The following is an 18,958-nucleotide window of genomic DNA, read 5'->3' as shown; positions in this document are numbered from 1 at the left end:
ATTTTAAACTCTGTTTTGGCTTCTTTCTGTCTGCCCCTTTCTTTCAGAAGTAAACAAACCATGATACAATTCATCACAAATCAACTGTTATTGCTTTCAAGTACTAGAGTCAATGGGGCCATAGACATTGATTTGCAACACATTAAAACTTCTTGAAGTACATGTACTTCCTGACCTGCCAAAGCTCAAAGAAGATACAAAAAATGCATGACATTTTGGCGACTGAGTCCACGTGCACTGAAATGTATTAAACTTTAATATTCTCCTTAAAGATTGTCAAACATCATTACAGCACTTAATTCCCAGTGCGGCGTAGAAATTTGTAAACATAAATGAATACAATATAATAATAATATTTTTAAAAATCTATCAAATCCCTTCTGACAGCTCATAACTTTAGGTATCCTCAAGTACAACCTTGAAAGGGTGTCTCGGTAAGAGACAAGAGGAAACGTTGTTCATGTTCTTCGACACGGCCACCAAGCTTTGCTCCTATAACAAGCTTTGCATCTATGACCCACCAACTGGCAAAAGACATGGACAGGGTTAAGCAGAGAACTCAAGAGGCCTTGGCCCGGCTGAAAAGGGACCTCCCCCTAACCATAAACGCTAGATTGATCGTGTAGACTTAATTCCTACTTCTCTAAGAATTACACTGGAAAAACACAATGTTATCATGTAATCATTCATAAATTCAAAATCAAATCAAATCAATCACAAATTAGATTGTCTTCTTTAACCAGCTTTGACTTTTACGATGTCGATATCGAAAACTTTTCAGTATTCACATTTTACAAGCTCATAATCATCTTTAAAAATAATTTGTGCCATTGAATATGAGCCTTAAAGTAGCTACTTACAATGATAGAACAATGCACAAAATCTATTTCGAAACAGGCATCTGCAGTAAAAGATATCATAAAACCTTGTATATCGGGAGCCGTACATTCCTTCCTCCACTATCACCTCTGAGGAAGAAATAGCGCCATGACCGACCTGCTCCACAAGATCGAGAAGAGTGGGTCACCCTTGGGAAAGAGGTAGAGGCTCTGCCCCCTTCACAATGACATAAGAGAGCTATAGAGGTCGAGAAGAAGGGGGTGGAGCTAATGAACAAACTAGTGACCTACAGCTTTCTCCAGTACCTCATTGAAGCCATGCATACCACACAGGTATATCTAATATCTATATATCACAATGAATTTTCTGAGCCTATCAGCTTTGATCAATTTTTATCTAATTTTGTTAATCAATTATACATTTCTGAGAGAATGGGGCAGTTAGGGAGTTGAACAAATGTAGAAATAAAGACATCAGTTTAACATCCATACTGAAAAACTTTTTGACAGTGATAGTCGTGACAAGCGTACCTATATTCATTTTTCATTATGAGTAATATTGCTCATGGTTTAATAAATACATTTTTACCTTTGAAGCAAATGTCTCATTTTTTCCATATTTTGAAAGTAATATTTTTATTTTGAAAAGGACTGTTTCAATGATGCAACTAGCTATATTGTCTGAATATCATATCAAAACATTGTCAAGCATTTACCATTTGATCTAACTTGTTATATAATAAAGACATTTATAATCTATATCTCCTAGGTGGACATCGGAAGGGCATTATATAGATTTTACATCCAGCATTCTAAACAACCCCATTAAAGACAGACACGTTTCAATATTTTTCTGTTGTTTATGCTTGTTATGTTTATTTGCTTGTGCTTCTGTGTTTATATTCATTTCTCTTTTTTTCTTTAAATTCTCAATAATAACAATGCTGAGGTCGTCGCCAAAAAACTATTTCAGGTCATTACTGGAAAGGATGTATCAATTGCAAGGGAGCTTGGAGAGCGAGAATTCGGCAGGAGTTTCAACGCTCAAGATGTATCGCTCTCCAAAGCACAACAAAGACGTGCTGACGAAAGAGTTTCCAGAATATATATCCCTCCAAATATCAACTGGAAGCCAAAACACAACCTATTCATCAGCACACCATACCTCACCTGCCATGATTGGAAGCAGGTTAGTACACACGATCAATATAGATTGGTAGTCACATAATTCATGGTCAGCTTCCACTGTACCTACCAAAATATGTCACTTTGTGACAGGTAGTTCGCAAGTACAAACCTCTGTTGGTCATAAAGGAGTCATTCCAATGGTGGTAATCTCTCACCATAGATACTATTTACATGAACAGCACAGAGATAGTAAAGAACCATCTCATCTTGGACCAATATTTTAAACTCTGTTTTGGCTTCTTTCTGTCTGCCCCTTTCTTTCAGAAGTAAACAAACCATGATACAATTTATCACTAATCAACTGTTATTGCTTTCAAGTACTAGAGTCATTGGGGCCATAGACATTGATTTGCAACACATTAAAACTTCTTGAAGTACATGTATTTCCTGACCTGCCAAAGCTCAAAGAAGATACAAAAAATGCACGACATTTTGGCGACTGAGTCCACGTGCACTGAAATGTATAAAACTTTAATATTCTCCTTAAAGATTGTCAAACATCATTACCGCACTTAATTCCCAGTGCGGCGTAGAAATTTGTAAACGCAAATGAATACAATAATAATAACAACAACAATAATAATAATAATAATAATAATAATAATAATAATAATAATAATGATAATAATAATAATAATAATAATAATAATAATGATAATAATAAACAACTATCAAATCCTTTCTGACAGCACATAACTTTAGGTATCCTGAAGTACACCTTGAAAGAGTGTCTCGGGAAGAGACAAAAGGAAACCCTGTTCATGTTCTTCGACACGGTCACCAAGCTTTGCTCCTATAACAAGCTTTGCATCTATGACCCACCAACTGGCAAAAGACATGGACAGGGTTAAGTAGAGAACTCAAGAGGCTTTGGCCCGGCTGGAAAAAGACTTCCCCCTAACCATACACGCTAGATTGATCGTGTAGACCAAATTCCTACTTCTCTGAGAATTACACTGGAAAAACACAATGTTATCATGTAATCATTCATAAATCCAAAATCAAATCAAAGCAATCACAAATAAGATGTCTTCTTTAACCAGCTTTGACTTTTACGACAATATCGAAAATGTTTCAGTATTCACATTTTACAAGCTCATAATCATCTTTAATAATAATTTGTGCCATTGAATATGAGCCTTGAAGCAGCTTCTTACAATGATAGAACAATTCTCAAAATCTATTTTGAAACAGGCACCTACAGTAAAAGATATCATAAAACCTCGTATATCGGGAGCCATAGATTCCTTCCTCCACTATCACCTCTGAGGAAGGAAGAGCGCCGTGACCGACCTGCTCCACAAGATCGAGAAGAGCGGGTCGCCCTTGGAAAAGAGGTAGAGGCTCTGCCCCCTTCAAAATGACATAGGAGAGCTACAGAGGTCGAGAAGAAGGGGGTGGAGCTAATGAACAAACTAGTGACCTACAGCTTTCTCCAGGACCTCATTGAAGCAATGCATACCATACAGGTATGACAAATATCAATACATTACATCTTCAGAGCCTTTTAGTTTTTTATTCATTTTGATTTAGTTTTTATAATCAATAACATATTTTTGAGGGAATGAGGTAGTTGGGGAGTTGACCAAATGTGCAAATATAAATATCGATTTAACATCCATACTGAAAAAGTTTATGGCACTGATAGTCATGACAAGTACCTATTTTCATTTTTCATTCTAGGTAATACTGTTCATGGTTTACTGTATTTTCATCTTTTGTGTGATTGCTATATTTTTCATATTTTGAAAGTAATATCTTTATTTCTAATACAACTGTTTCAATGACACAAATACCTAATTGTCTGAATATGGTATCCTTAAAACATTGTCACGTTTTTATATAATAAAGACATCAAATCTAATCAAATCAATCGCAAATTACCTTGACTTCTTTAACCTGCTTTGCCTTTTACAATGACGATATCGCAAACTTTTCAGTATTCACATTTTACAAGCTCATAATCCTCTTTTACAATATTTTGTGCCTTTGAATATGAGCCTTAGCAACTACTTACAATGATAAAGCAATTCTCAAAATCTATATTGAAACAGGCACCTACAGTAAAAGATACCATAAAACCTTGTATATCGGGAGCCGTAGATTCCTTCCTCCATTATCACCTCTGAGGAAGGAAGAGCGCCGTGAGCAACCTGCTCCACAAGATCGAGAAGAGCAGGTAGCCCTTGGGAAGGAAGTAGAGGCTCTGCTCCCTTCAAAACGACATAAGAGAGCTATAGAGGTCGGGAAGAAGGGGGTGGAGCTAATAAACAAACTGGAGACCTACAGCTTTCTCCAGTACCCAGTGGAAGCTATGCACACCATACAGGTATAACTAATTTATACATTACAACTCATTTTCAGAGCCTATTAGCTTTGATTTATTTTCATTTAATCCTTATAATCAATGATATATCAATGAGGGGATGGGGCAGTTGGGGAGTTGACTTAATGTAGAAATGAAGACATCAATCTAACATCCATACTGAAAAACTTTATGACAGTGATAGTCGTGACAAGCGTACCTATATTCATTTTTCATTCTTAGTAATATTGCTCATGGTTTTAAAAATACATTTTTACTTTTTAAGCAAATGTCTCATTCTTTTCCATATTTTGAAAGTAATATTTCTATTCTGAAAACAACTGTTTCAATGATGGAACTACCTATATTGTCTGAATATTATATCAAAACATTGTCAAACGTTTACCATTTGAATTAACTTTTTATATAATAAAGACATTTAATCTACATCTCCTAGGTGGACATCTAAAGGGCATTATATAGATCTTACATCCAGCATTCTAAACAACCCCATTAAAGACAGACACGTTCCAATATTTTTCTATTGTTTATGTGTGTTATGTTTATTTGCTTGTGCTTCTGTGTTTGTATTTATTTCTCTTTTTTTCTTTAAATTCTCAATAATAACAATGCTGAGGTCGTCGCCAAAAAATTATTTCGGGTCATTACTGGAAAGGATGTATCAATTGCAACGGAACTTGGAGAGCGAGAATTCGGCAGGAGTTTCAACACTCAAGATGTATCGCTCTCCAAAGCACAACAAAGATGTGCTGACGAAAGAGTTTCCAGAATATATATCCTTCCAAATATCAACTGGAAGCCAAAACACACCCTATTCATCAGCACACCATACCTCACCTGCCATGATTGGAAGCAGGTTAGTACACACGATCAATAAAAATTGGCAGTCATATAATTCATGGTCAACTTCCACTGTACAACTCTGTACCTACCAAAATATGTCACATTGTGACAGGTAGTTTCCTAGCACAAACCCTTGTTGGTCATAAAGGAGTCGTTCCAATGGTGGTAATCTCTCACCATAGATGCCATTTACATGAATATCACAGAGATTAATGGTTAGCTGGAAGTGTATGTGCAGTAGACCCTACTGTGCCAAAGATAGTAAAGAACCATCTCATCTTGGACCACTGTTTTGAACTGTTTTGGCTTCTTTCTGTCTGCCCCTTTCTTTCAGAAGTAAACAAACCATGATATAATTCATCATAAATCAATTGTTATTTTTTTCAAGTACTGCAGTCACTGGGGCTTTAGACATTGATTTGCTATAAGTTAAAACTTATTGAAGTATATGTACTTCCCGACCTGCCAAAGCTCAAAGAAAAAAATGCATGACATATTGGCGACTGAGCATGTGTGCACTGATTGATGAAATTTATAACTTTAATATTCTCCTTAAAGACTGTCAAACATTATCATCGCACTTAATTCTCAGTCTAGTGCAGAAATTTGTAAATGGAAATGAATATAATAAAAATAATTTTTAAAAAAATCAATCAAATCCTTTCTGACAGCTCATAACTTTAAGTATCCTGAAGTACACCTTGAAAGGGTGTCTCGGGAAGAAACAAGAGGAAACCCTGTTTTTTCGACACGATCACCAGGCTTTGCTATTATAACCCACCAACTGGCAAAGACATGGACAGGGTTAAGCAGAGAACTAAAGAGGCCTTGGCCCGGCTGAAAAGGGACTTCCCCCTAACCATACAGGCAAGATTGATCGTGTCAACCAAATTTCTACTTCTCGGAGAATTTAAACACTGGACAAACAGTAGAGAATGTTATCATGTTATCATTCATGAATCCATAAGCAAATCAATAGCAAAATAATTTGCCTTCTTTAACCTGCTTTGCCTGTTACAATGACGATGATTTCACAAACTTTTCAGTATTCATATTTTACAAGCTCTTAATCCTCTTTTACAATATTTCATTACTACAGATTTGTAACTTTTACAATATTTCATTACTACAGATTTGTAACAGTAAAAAGTTGAGTAGCCCTTTTGCTGTAGCATTCACAAGTGCACAGTTTGGTCAGCATTATACTTTATATGAAAAAAATATCAAAATTATGATATCCTTTGAGAATTTTTTTTTTTAACAATGATTGGTTGCTGCTTCTAAATTCAGTAATTTCTCTGCCACTTTTGATTTTCCGGGTATTGTCATGTCCTACACATCAATGGTGGTATATATTCATCAAGACATACGTTGGTCCAATCAGAACAAAGTGTCAAATGAGTAGGATGCGAGTCAATTTGCCTGCTCCAGTACATAATTATGTTATGTAGTGGTTATGGTTTTTTTTTCATACAGTCATAATTCTTGAACTAAAAAACAACAACTGAACTGCCTTGCAAAGACATTCAGTATACTTCCATGTTTATATATTATCAGAAAGTTATTAAAAATGCAAAACCTACATTTCTCATGGATAGGACAATGACGTGGGAGAATGTAAAAAAGAGGAAAATATATAAGCATAATTATGAAACTCGTGATTCGTTGGTGTTCTAAAGTATAAAACGAGGAGGTAACTTGCTCTACATGTTTCCTTGTGTCTTATTTCCAATTTCTCTCATATCAATATTCTTGCTGAAATGAATACTCACAGGTGCTTTGCACTCACCTGATGTACCACCTCCCTGGAACAATACGAAAATGTGGGCCGCTCGTTAACTCATGGATGTACTCATTTGAACAGTTTATGCCTTTCTTGAAAAAGAGAATTCTGAAGAGAAGGCATCCGGAGATGAGATGACGGCAGTCGAAGCTTATCGGGAATTAAATGGGTATATTTTGCCTACGCACATTCTATAGTTTCATTACAAAACTCCACCATTAAAACTGTCGACAATGGTTTGAAAACAAGAGAACAAATTTTGAAAGTAATGTGATAAGAACAAGAAGAGAAGTATGGGAAATAAAATGAATTTCGGACTTTAAGGAAACTCCAATTATTACTGCCACTATTAACTATTAGTACAAATTCATAGTATTAAGGATAGGTAAGTTGTCACTATAAGTAATTTTGTTACAGCATGCTGGAATGAATTTACAATTCAACATTTAGGTTTCCTGAACACCATCTAATATGACCCTTTCAATATTACACATCAGATCAAATCAGATTCAAGAAATGACAACTTTCAAATCACTTTGCGGGGCTAAAAGCACTCATATCTGATGATCTCCATTTATCTCCAAACAGTCAAAACACTTTTTTTTTTAATGATTGTCCATCGAGACACAAAGGTCATGGGCCAAGCCTCTTTTTCATTCAGGTTCGTTGACATATTCACATGATATTGTCTTGATACATTGAAAAATAGGAAACAAATCATCAATTAGGAAATGACTTGCTCCCACTTTCAAATCTTGCACATAAACAAAATATGGTATAGTGAAGCTTTACCCACTTCTTTAGTCATTTGATAACAGTACCAGTCAGGTGAATGTTCTAAACAATCAACTGGTGAAAATATCTTTAATCCACTGGACAATGAATTGACTTCATGGGGCATTTCATGGAATAATTGTGACAGTTTTGGCCCCAAACAATGCAAGGAACTACCATTCAACAAGAGGAATGGGTGCAATGCTCAAGCACTCATTCGAGCGGCCTCCAGGCTTTTCAATAGTGAGGGGTGTTGGGGAAACAATAGCACTGAGTGCATTCCTCTCTGAAAGAGGTGTAAACCAGAAGATGCCATGTTTTGTTGGGAACAAGTTTAACATTTTGTTTCACAGCTCAACCATTTTGTTTACAACAGGTAGTCACATCATTGATTATTTCCGAACAGTTCACACGCCATCCAATAACCTCCACCATGCCTTCATTGTTGTATAGACAGCTGGTTGGTTTGAACATATACGCTGCCTGGGGCTGATCGATCAGATAGTTACAGAACCATGGATGCTACTCATTGGCAACAATCCAAATATTCTGGACATGAGTCAGGTGTTCGACCAAGCAAGGAAAACTCTAGAATGCTTGATAGACGATGCCAAAAAGATGCTCAATGAAGGCTAAACTGTCTTTGGAGACAATCTACATTTAAAAGAGGACATTGTGTGATGCTACTCCTTTTACTCCATCAGCCTAATAAAGGCACTCTCATGTGTGTGGGTCTGTGAGAAATCACACATACACATACATATAGAGGTGCCATTTCACATTGCATACATATCATCAGTCCCATTGTAAGCTGTTAGAGCCTTGAGGAACTAGTCATCAGTCTATGCACACTGCCAGACGGTCTGCAAGACAGGTGCGTTCAATTGTGCAGTTTAATACTGTCATGGATCATATATCTACACAGCTGACGCATATTCTCGTCATTTCAAAAGTAGTGAGCCTTGAGGAGACAAAGGAGAGGTGAAAATGATGTGAAATAAAGTTCCAGTACCGGGTAATTCCGTATTCCTCTTACAGCCTTGTCTGAAAAGTTTCTTCTTACATTTGTTCTTGACAGTGTAACAAAGTCAAAGACATTTGATCTGTTGGCAAAATGAAACATTATTGATGGATATAAGGGATAGGAAAGAACACCCAGCATGTCGCTAGGGTGCATCAAGTGCAGCAAAAAGATGCACAACTGCAACAGCTGCAAGAATCAGAAAAAAAACAAACCACATAATAGCCACACAAACAAAAGGTGGAATCTGCAATGAAGTCAGCAAAGAAAGTAGATGCTTGAAGAATGAGAATGGCCACCCTTGCATATCTTGAGGGTTAGTGTGATCATATGCAGCCACTGAAAGATAATGGCACCATTCAAGAATCCAGTACTGGTTCACCATCTCACCGGGTCATTTACCTTTGTTATATTCTTCAATGCAAGTATGATTATCAGCAACTGATTTTCAGGATTAAGATCAACCAGTATGCTTTCCTGCTGACCAAAGAAACCCTAGGCTAAAGAAGACAAAACTAGTCATGGGCCTAGCTTAGAAAGGTATAAATACCGCAACCTCACTTGACAACTTTCCAGTTGGATTGGGGGTTAAGTGCAGTCCAGAGCACTCTATCTCAAGAAACAAATAGGTAAAAAATAAAGAAAACACAGATAAACAGGGGAAATCTTTAGTTCATTGCAGGTCAGCGTAATAGAGCTATGCAGAAAGAAAAGCAATAGCTGTATCAGCAGAAACAAGAATAAAACTGTGTTGCACTGAACTGTAATTTGGCTTGTCGTTTCCACACCAGTCTCCTTCTCGAGACTGCTAGTCTAGGGCACTAGACCCTCCTGCTTCCACACCAGTCTCCTTCTTGAGACTGCTAGTCTTGGGCACTAGACCCTGCTGAATGGATTGATATATGAAGTTGAATGGTAGAAGGGACGTGCCTGGTTTTAATGCACCTTGTGAGCGGTACTGACGTGGAGAGTGAGATGGGCTGAGTGAGAGCTATTTGACTAAGGTGCTGAGGTACTGGGGATGCATTATTCCCTGGAAGTACACATCATACACATAAACATGTAGGGACAAGAATTGAGCCTCTCGGGTCTCTCCCAGTTTTGAACACTTTTTGTTTTTAGTAAAAATGTGCATTACCAAGAAGTGCACTGTCCTTCATGTACTTAACTTATACATGAGGAGATGTAGGTTACTGTGGTCATGTGACCCCCCCCCCCCAAAAAAAAAAAAAAAAAAATGAAATCAATACTTCAATATTAGCTTCTAACAATTCCTTACATTCTTATCAAATCTGTCTTTGTAATGTCACTTTTTTTTCGCACATGAATCACAGGTTTTGAAAGTTCTTTGAAGTCAGGTATTAGTGAAAAGTAGCATGGTTTTTGCCGACGCTTTAAACTACCATTGAAAGTCTGTTCACTGGTTCCACAGTTTCAGTTTCTAATAATTCAATGTTTTTGCAGGACTGAATTTGAAAACATCATAAATAGTAATAATGTTAATAATGTTGCTCCTAAGAGATAATTTAAAAGAATTCACTGGATATGGGAAAATTGAACTAGGTATCATGTTTCAGATATTCGTACTGTTGTTTAGAGTTTACTCCTGTTATAACAAACATAGTTATCACATAATTCCAGTTACAGTGAAGTAAAAATTCAGGCCCAAAAATTTTCAGCTATATACCTTTCTATACTTTGTTCGGTTAAAACAAAATTCTGATATAACAAAAGAAAACTGCCGGTCCCAAGGACTTTGTTATAATGGGAGTCGACTGTATTTACCAATATGAAATTTGGGTACAGAAATATACTTCACATGATTTTAAAAAAAAAGGACAAACACTGATTAATTAACATCTCACACAGAGAAGTAGATATAAGCTTTAAAGGAACAGATGTTAGATGGTCTTGGAAAGATTGAGATAGCATTCATCTTGTTCTGTACCATTAATGCATTCATAGCCTTATATCAATTTACTCCTTCCTTCTTTCCACAATAAAAGCCTAAATTCAATTCATATTGACAGTCAACATTGTTGACTTAAACACACATGATTTCATATAGAATTTCACTCTTAATCTAACCATAGAAATCAATCCTGGAAGCACCATAACTGATATGTTGTTGGGTCTGTAACATGTTTGAATATCACAATTAGCTGAAACAAATGCAAGAAACATTGGCTCTCCACATCAAATTGGTGGATAAAGCCATACAAGCAATATGGCATTCCAGCCTCTTTCAAATATAAAAACTATACTTTCAATTTGCAATTTGAGGCAAATTGAATAATATCAGTATCAATTTATTAAACGAATGGTTGCACATTTCACAGCTTGTCAACTTACTCACAAGCCAACAGATCATTGCATCCAAGCCTGCCAACTGCTATATGACAGCAAGCTGAGATCCTTGCTATTTTAAGCGTTTGCAATCCATACGTTGCACAAGGCCCAGCATAAACCGATACGGATATACCTTGCCCACAGAATCTATTAAGCCTGCTGGGAGCTGACAATCTGAGGAGAAATTCATCTCGCTTCCAAGCATTGCTACATGGAGACGATACTATCACTTGTTCTTTATTTCCTCTGGCCACCACGATGGTCTCCTAGCAACCAACTCTGTGTCTTCTTTGCCTTCCTGAGACAACCACAGTTTGTCGCCACTGTGGTAAAAGAGCAATGTGTGCAGAAAAATTTGATAATTCTTCCATTATTAGTTTCAAATCACACACACACACACACACACACACACACACAGACATACTGTATACATTTATCTACAGATGACATGTATGAGGTTTGACCATAAACAAATGTGCAATACAAGTCAAGAGTAAACACAAGGACAAGCTGGCATCTGAATTTGAAAGTACTGGTTACATTAATCAGTTCTAATTGCTTCCTGCTTCTTTCCCTTAACCATACACAGGATCACTTACACACATAAACATTATGTACCGGTATTCATTGGTATACAAACTTAATACATACCTACAGTAATAAGATAATCTATGGCTGTGCATTACCAAAATGCATTCTAACATAAATCAGAATCTTCAATTTATAGCATCTTTACCATTTCGGCCACATACATCCCTCCATACAGAATGAGGACTATTCAGAGCTTAGTGAGTACTCACATCAGAGCTGTGCGTAGCAGGGCTAAACCATTCTGATGGAGGTGACATCTCAGCTTGCCCACATTCTTCCCTTCATTCGTCTTGATGGTAGAGCCAGGTGGAAACAATGAAGATTCATTCCTGAACCCAGTAGCAGTAAAAGAAGGAAAAAAAAAAAACTGAACCAACTTAACACCATGATATCAGTTACCACACAGTCACCATGACTTCAGTCTCATTTAACTCATTTTCTTTATTGGAAGTTTTCTAATATCTCTACACATGAGGAATCAAACTATATCATGGCACATTTGCTAGGGAAGCTTGTCAGAGAAACAGCATGACTAAGCATAAACTGTGTTTCTATAAATTGTGCTCATTGACCTTTGCATTATATTTATTTGCTTGCTATACTTGTAGCTTGCTTGTGTTTATATCAAAAACAGTTGGGAGCAACAGCCTAAAGTCTCGCTGGTTAATTTTACAAATCGTCCAAGTCAGCTCTCTCACAGCAATCTCTGATTCATGCAAGTGAAAACTAAGCAATGAATTACTAAGCCATATAAGCTTTTAGCAGCAGCTGGACCTGCATGACTCTTATGCAAATAACTCCTAAATTCCAAATCCTGAATTGAACTTGTGTCTTTGATTTACAGCTCAAATCAAGTATCTATAATCCTAACCTTAGCAGCTGCACAGGCATGATTCTCTTACGAATGACTCCTGTGTGGTGGGTCCTAGCAGTCAGCTCTTGCCCAAGGTAGCAGCCTTTGGTGAAACTCACTATTGGAATAAAGTATTGACATTGAACAGTTATTAACAGCAACATGAAATGACGCATTCCTTCCATTCATTCATTCATTCATTCATTCGTTCGTTCATTCAGTTAATGAAATATCCATGCTTACATTCATGCATACATTATCTCATTTTCATTGTGTTTGTTTTTTCTGTACGTCTTACCTCCATTCATCAGGGCAAGATTGGCTTCCAGGGGAAGAGACTCTCCAGGAGGGAGTTCGTTCACCCCTTCAGCCACACCCCACTGGTAACGATGCGTTTGGTAGTCTTGTTCCGAGACCTCTGCAACTCTAGACACTGTGTTTACAGAAAAGATGACAGAGTCACAGAACTAGACATTAGTTTTCAAAAGGCTTGCTGGGTCATGATTAAAACGCACTTAGTGTATTGCTTTTGTATGCCTCCAGCATGTTACCTTTCAAGCAGTTGAGATAAAGCTGTAAATAAATGTGAGATATTGGAAGGCACTTGGCTTTATTTACCTGAATGAGAGGCATAGTCAATAGCATTAACAAGTTCCCTCAATTTCTTATCATCTGTCCTCTTTTGTACCATCAATAGAATGTGTGCCTGAGTTAGTAAGGGCTAGCTTGTCATCCTGTGCCTGATCATAACAGTTTTATTAATGGATGTGGTCTTGCAGGGATAATATCAGTATACCAAATATCATGACAGCTAAATCTTCTCATTGCATCAAAATGTTTATACCCCAACGCTGTTCACTTTCTTAGATTTTCACTGACAAGCTTTCATTGCTTTTGCTGTTAACATGTGTCATACACATTTTTTCCCCAATATGTCATTTTGATAACTTGAAGACATGTAGTATCTTACATGAATTGCCATGTGGGAGGATGATCCTTTGACCTAGACCTTTGATCCTTGGGTCAGCAACCTTGTGGGAGTGGCAGAGATAGGAGTCTGAGGAAGCTTGTGGGGCAGGTGTTTCATCCTCCTCACTGAAGACTGACCACACATGGTACTCAGAATCCAGTGATGCAATGTCAACCTGAAAGGCAACATCACACAAACATGCCCATATACTGAAATTAAAACAGTTATTGTATACAAGACGACATTACAAATACATGCATTGATAACAACTCTACGCTAAGACTGACTGTCACTGACATGTTGTCTCTGAAGATTTACCTACCATTAGTATATAAAGCAAACGTTTACAGCTACTGTGCATTTTGGTTTTAATTCATATGGCCTGTTGCTGCATGAGAGAAGTAAATTATGTAGATATATTATGATCACTCTGGGGATTCCTGTTCAAAGGCACAAATGTCATCAAATCATACAACATCAGACGCTTGGACAATTTTGACAACACACACTGAAATTATCCACACAGGGTTGCCACTTCCTCAACAACTGAACATGTCCATTACCTTCTTTCTGATGCGGTAGAATTTGAGATGCTTCTGCAGTTCTGGTGAGATGGTCGAATCACACTCTAAGACGTATGCCAGAGGTTCACCTTCCTGACCTCCGCCCCATCGATAGCACATGACATCATACAAGATGCGACCCTGTACAGTATGGGAAGATGCTTTGTCCATTTTTCACGTTCACAAACATTGCAAAGTTTTCAGAATGACAGGCTTGATAGAGTTGTTCCTAGATAGACAAATCTGTCTATCTGGAGGAGTGTTTTCATTACTTTTTTACTTTCACGGTTTTCCACCAAATAGGAGGGGATTCTGTGAAGGCACACATAATCTCTGTTGAACATATCCCCGACAACAAGATACAGACCGATCTTTTGGTCAAAGTTGTTCCTAGCTATGCAAGGTACAAAATGCTATTTATAAGGCATTACAAGGAAAGTGACTCCAGCAAAATGTGAACACTGAAGTTTACTGCTATACTTATATTGAATTGCAGAACAAAAATATCCTATTAATACTAATTTCATATTAATTTCTATGATGTACACTACAGCATTTCAATACCTAGGAAGTACTGTAATTTTGTAATAATGTAAGTACATGTTACTTGCCTGTTCCACAAAGAAGTTGTCCTAATAGAAGCTGGTTTTGGTGCAGTGACTAGTGTTGTCTTCAATCTAGGGATCTTGATATTATTGCCTTTGACTATAAAGCAATATCAAGATACAAACTTTCTCAACTAGCATAGCTTCAGACAGATGTCATTGCTCTGCTTTTGCAATCTTTACATCAACAGTAAAAGTATCACCTAAAAAATAGCTGCTTTGAGGTTGTAAAGTCCAAGGATCAGAGGCTATAACATTTCATGTATAAGTAAGCCATAATAATGAGCTTACATGAATACATCAACCTTGCCAGACTTCTTAATAAAGAGTACAAAGTCTCTTTTGGGAACACAGAGATAACAGTACCAGCAAGTAACACATAGATCTCTAGCTTGAATGACAAGACAGGAAGACAGGATGCTGGTTGGCTCTGGGGTTACAAGACTGACTTACTTGCTTATTGAGAAACATGGAAAAAATTGCCGGCAGACCCTCTTCATCCTCCCTGAGCAGGTCCACGTCATTGGTCATGAGACCCTGGAGTAGGTCCCCTGCATCTCTCCCTCCTAGCAGGATTAGACTTCGACTGGCCAGTCTGGTCCCTGCACCCCACAATTGAAAAAATAGATGGACGTTCACTGATTTGCAATGACTTCCTGCCAGAAAAGACCGTCATACTTGGGTGTTTGCCATGTAGATTATGTCATACTCCGATATCATATTCATCACTCATTCACTCTTCCAGAAGGAGGAATTCATCAAAGGATTCCCAACATGTTGCACATCAAAGACGCTTAACTAATAAGACAGGAAAGTGCGCGCTAATCCTGTACAAAACAAATGGACAGCGCGCAGTCCTCATGCGTGTTACGCACATCACCTCAGACCACTCAGTTAAAGGACAAGTTCACCTTCATAAACATACGGATTGAGAGAATGTAGCAATATTAGTAGAACACATCATTGAAAGTTTGAGGAAAATCAGACAATCCGTTCAAAAGTTATGAATTTTTGAAGTTTTTGTGCAGTACCCGCTGGATGAGAAGACTACTGCAGTGTATGAATAACTTAGATGTCACATGCGTACAACAATATAAGGAAAATATAAAGAGAATTTCACAAAATTCCATCTTTTGAAAAAAGTACACATTCCCCTGACTCGTAACCGATAAATGTTATGGGTAATATTATTCCCCGTGCCTTTAGAAAGAGGCAAGTCAATTGCTCTTTTATTATGCGAAAAAAGTGAAAATATGTTGAATTTTCTTTTATATTTTCTTTATACTGTTGTACGCATATGACTCACAAGCTGTAGTAGTCTCCTCATCCAGCGGTTCCAACACAAAAATTTAAAAAAATCATAACTTTTGCATCGATTGTCCAATTTTCCTCAAACTTTCACTGATGTGTTCTACTAATATTGTTGCATTTTCTCAATCCTTACGTTTATGAAGGTGAACTTGTCCTTTAACTTCAAAGACAGCGCGTCTCAGGTGATGTGCGTCTTTGTCTGAGACGCGTTGTCTATGAAGATGTTGTTTATCAAGCGTCTTATTTGATTGTGAGATCATGTTGTTGCCAAATTTTCACCTCCACGAAATAATCCTTATTACTTTCAAATCTCGTTCATCAAAATAATCCCCTTAATCGAAAAAAGCTACAACTATAATTTTTAAATCTTTTTAAGATAATAAAGATACCACTACCTTTGGAAATGAATGATGTTTTTAGGTGTACTGAGTTTGTACTCAGCTCTCTTTTGTATCATCATGTAGGGTATCCATTTTGTGTCCATTTCTATCGCGCGCCTTCCTATCTTGTTATCTCTACTATCTTTGATTGCACATCTTTATGTAAATGACATCTTTCAACAAACAGAAAAACCTATTCATTCCATTGTAAATTTATATTAATGACGTTTTATATTTTCTCTTTTTGGGAAGGTCTTCTATATAGATTTCTGTTTCTGGCCGATTGTGTAGATCACCTCTGAACATACCTCGCAGGGCTGTCGCCTCTAGTTCTGGCACACTGTCAACTGCTGTGCAGTATCTTTTTCTCTGAAAACATGGAGGTGCAGTACAAAACCTTTGATAGTGTGGTAGCTGGGAGTAGCCTGACAGGTTTTTGACACATCTCGTACACAGGTGCTGGATGGGTGAAGCCTTGTGCACTAAAACACGTTTCAGTGCATCCATTTTTCTGCATATAGGACGGACTGAAATAGACAAAAGAAGCATGGAACGAAAGTGACGATGGTCTGTTATCATTAGCGGCCTACCATTACATATCAATATTGATATCTTCGCTATAAACTAATCATCAATTAAATCCATGAGATCAGCATCATAACTCTCTATATTCATCACAGGTACAATGTATCATTGTGAACAGCTCCCAAAATTTCTAGTTCATTATTTGTTTCTTTTTCTTTTCCTTCAACCATAAACATTAGAAAATTTTCAAATATCCCACTTTGTTTTTCCCCATCAAATCACCACATGCTTACAAGATCTAGACTAACACCAGGGCTGCACACTAGCCTATTTTTCCTACTGGTCCAAACCTTATATTTACTGGCCCTTTTCCTTTTTTATTTTTTCAACTGGCCTTGACAATGCAATTTCTGTTATCCTACCGGTCATGTCAGACCAGTAAATCTAGCCATCTAGCAAAAGTTGCTGGTCTGACAGCGATTTTTACCAGTCTGGGACTGTCAGACTTGGACCAGTGCCAGTGTTCAGCGTTGCCTACAAAGTTTACTCCTATATTTAAGTATTGGATATCTTTTACAGGATTTAATAAGCATTTCTATCTGTCACAGCCTCTCAATTCCATATGGACATATCAAGTTAAGGTAATTTCAATGGTTTTGACACTGAATTTGATGCTTTAGTTTCTAACTTCCTTCCCGTGAAATGCTGCACTTTTTTTTACTATCAAAAGACTGAAGAGCTGCAAATTACCTGGACTGCAGACAAAGACCTGGTTACTCCTTTCAGACACAATTTTTACTCTGACATGCAATTTCATGCTTTGCCCTGTCACTTTTAAATATTTTATTGTTAATCTGGACTTACAATACATTTCAGTTCTGGTTGAAACATACCAAACATCAAGAAACCATAAACACAGAAAATAAAATATAGAATCTAGGTTGTTCTATCGAGATTACTGTAGTGTAGACTAGATGTCTATAGCTATACGCCCAATATTTTGTGAGGTTTTTATTTGCAAGAATTTCGGAAGTCAGGTGCTATTTGCGCATAAAGACTGGCCAAAATATTGACTTGAATGTGACATGCATGCATACATCTCTCCATTCAGTAGGGCAGAACTCAGTTCGGGAAACCCACTCACAAGGGGGGCCCCTCCTTATAAGTAACCCGTCCCCCTTATAAGTAACCCCGTCCCCCTTATAAGTAACCCGTCCCCCTTATAAGTAACCCCGTCCCCCTTATAAGTAACCCCGTCCCCCTTATAAGTAATCCCCGGGGCATCCCTTATAAGGAGTCTCCACGCTTTTTTGCAATGCAACGCGAAAATGAAAGGACTGCGGCAATTGTACTCAGTCGCCACGTCTGCACTCAAGCATTGCCGCGCCGCCGCGCCTGGCGACACTCACGCCAGTAATCGCTCGCATTTCAGCATTCGCATGGGTCGTTTGACATCGCATTTAAATCCATGATTTTAGATATGATGCCTCAAACCGATTTTGCTCAAATTTCGTGAGTAACTAGGAAACTTGTGAAGCTTTATGGACATAATCAAGCGAATTGCCGCAGTCCTTTCATTTTCACGTTGCATTGCAAAAAAGCGTGGAGACTCCTTATAAGGGGTGCCCCGGGGGTTACTTATAAGGGGGACGGGGTTACTTATAAGGGGGACGGGTTACTTATAAGGAGGGGCCCCCCTTGTGAGTGGGTTTCCCGAACTGAACTGTACCCCACAATGCAATTGCGAATTTAACCACTCGCAAAATTGTACGAAAGCTTGGTTCACAAGACTCGCTAGAGGTTCAAATTCAAAACAACATTCACAGATAGGAACCTAGCGTTTATAAAGTAGTATTGCACTGGTTTAGACAGAGGAACGGTGAAATCTAAATGGTGAGACATACATCGACATTGCATCAGCAGCCAGTGGCACCGACTTAATCAAAAATCAGTTTCAAAAACAACCCGCCAAGATGTGCAATAGCCATGATACGGATAGCGCGTCTAGCATGCGCATGTCTGCATTCTACTATCTAG

General features: G+C 37.7%; 1 protein-coding gene across 1 annotated transcript; it reads right to left on the bottom strand.

Moving 5' to 3' along the window:
- Positions 1-11,110: 11,110 nt before the first annotated feature.
- Positions 11,111-15,293, bottom strand: LOC139733780 (putative transferase CAF17 homolog, mitochondrial). The gene is made up of 7 exons (XM_071644584.1): positions 15,159-15,293; positions 14,101-14,241; positions 13,538-13,712; positions 12,866-13,000; positions 12,586-12,685; positions 11,924-12,043; positions 11,111-11,446 (listed from the first exon to the last, which is right to left on the bottom strand). The coding sequence occupies exons 1-7, from the start codon at positions 15,234-15,236 to the stop codon at positions 11,350-11,352; spliced, it is 846 nt and encodes a 281-aa protein (XP_071500685.1). The 5' UTR covers positions 15,237-15,293; the 3' UTR covers positions 11,111-11,349.
- Positions 15,294-18,958: the final 3,665 nt, after the last annotated feature.

This window comes from Diadema antillarum, unplaced genomic scaffold (assembly GCF_040938485.1).
Source record: "Diadema antillarum isolate AM-2024a unplaced genomic scaffold, OU_Dant_1.0 seq00000491_RagTag, whole genome shotgun sequence".
Taxonomy (NCBI): Eukaryota; Metazoa; Echinodermata; class Echinoidea; order Diadematoida; family Diadematidae; genus Diadema; species Diadema antillarum.
The sequence above is the reverse complement of the archived record's forward strand: the minus strand, read 5'-3'. Positions and strand labels throughout refer to the sequence as shown.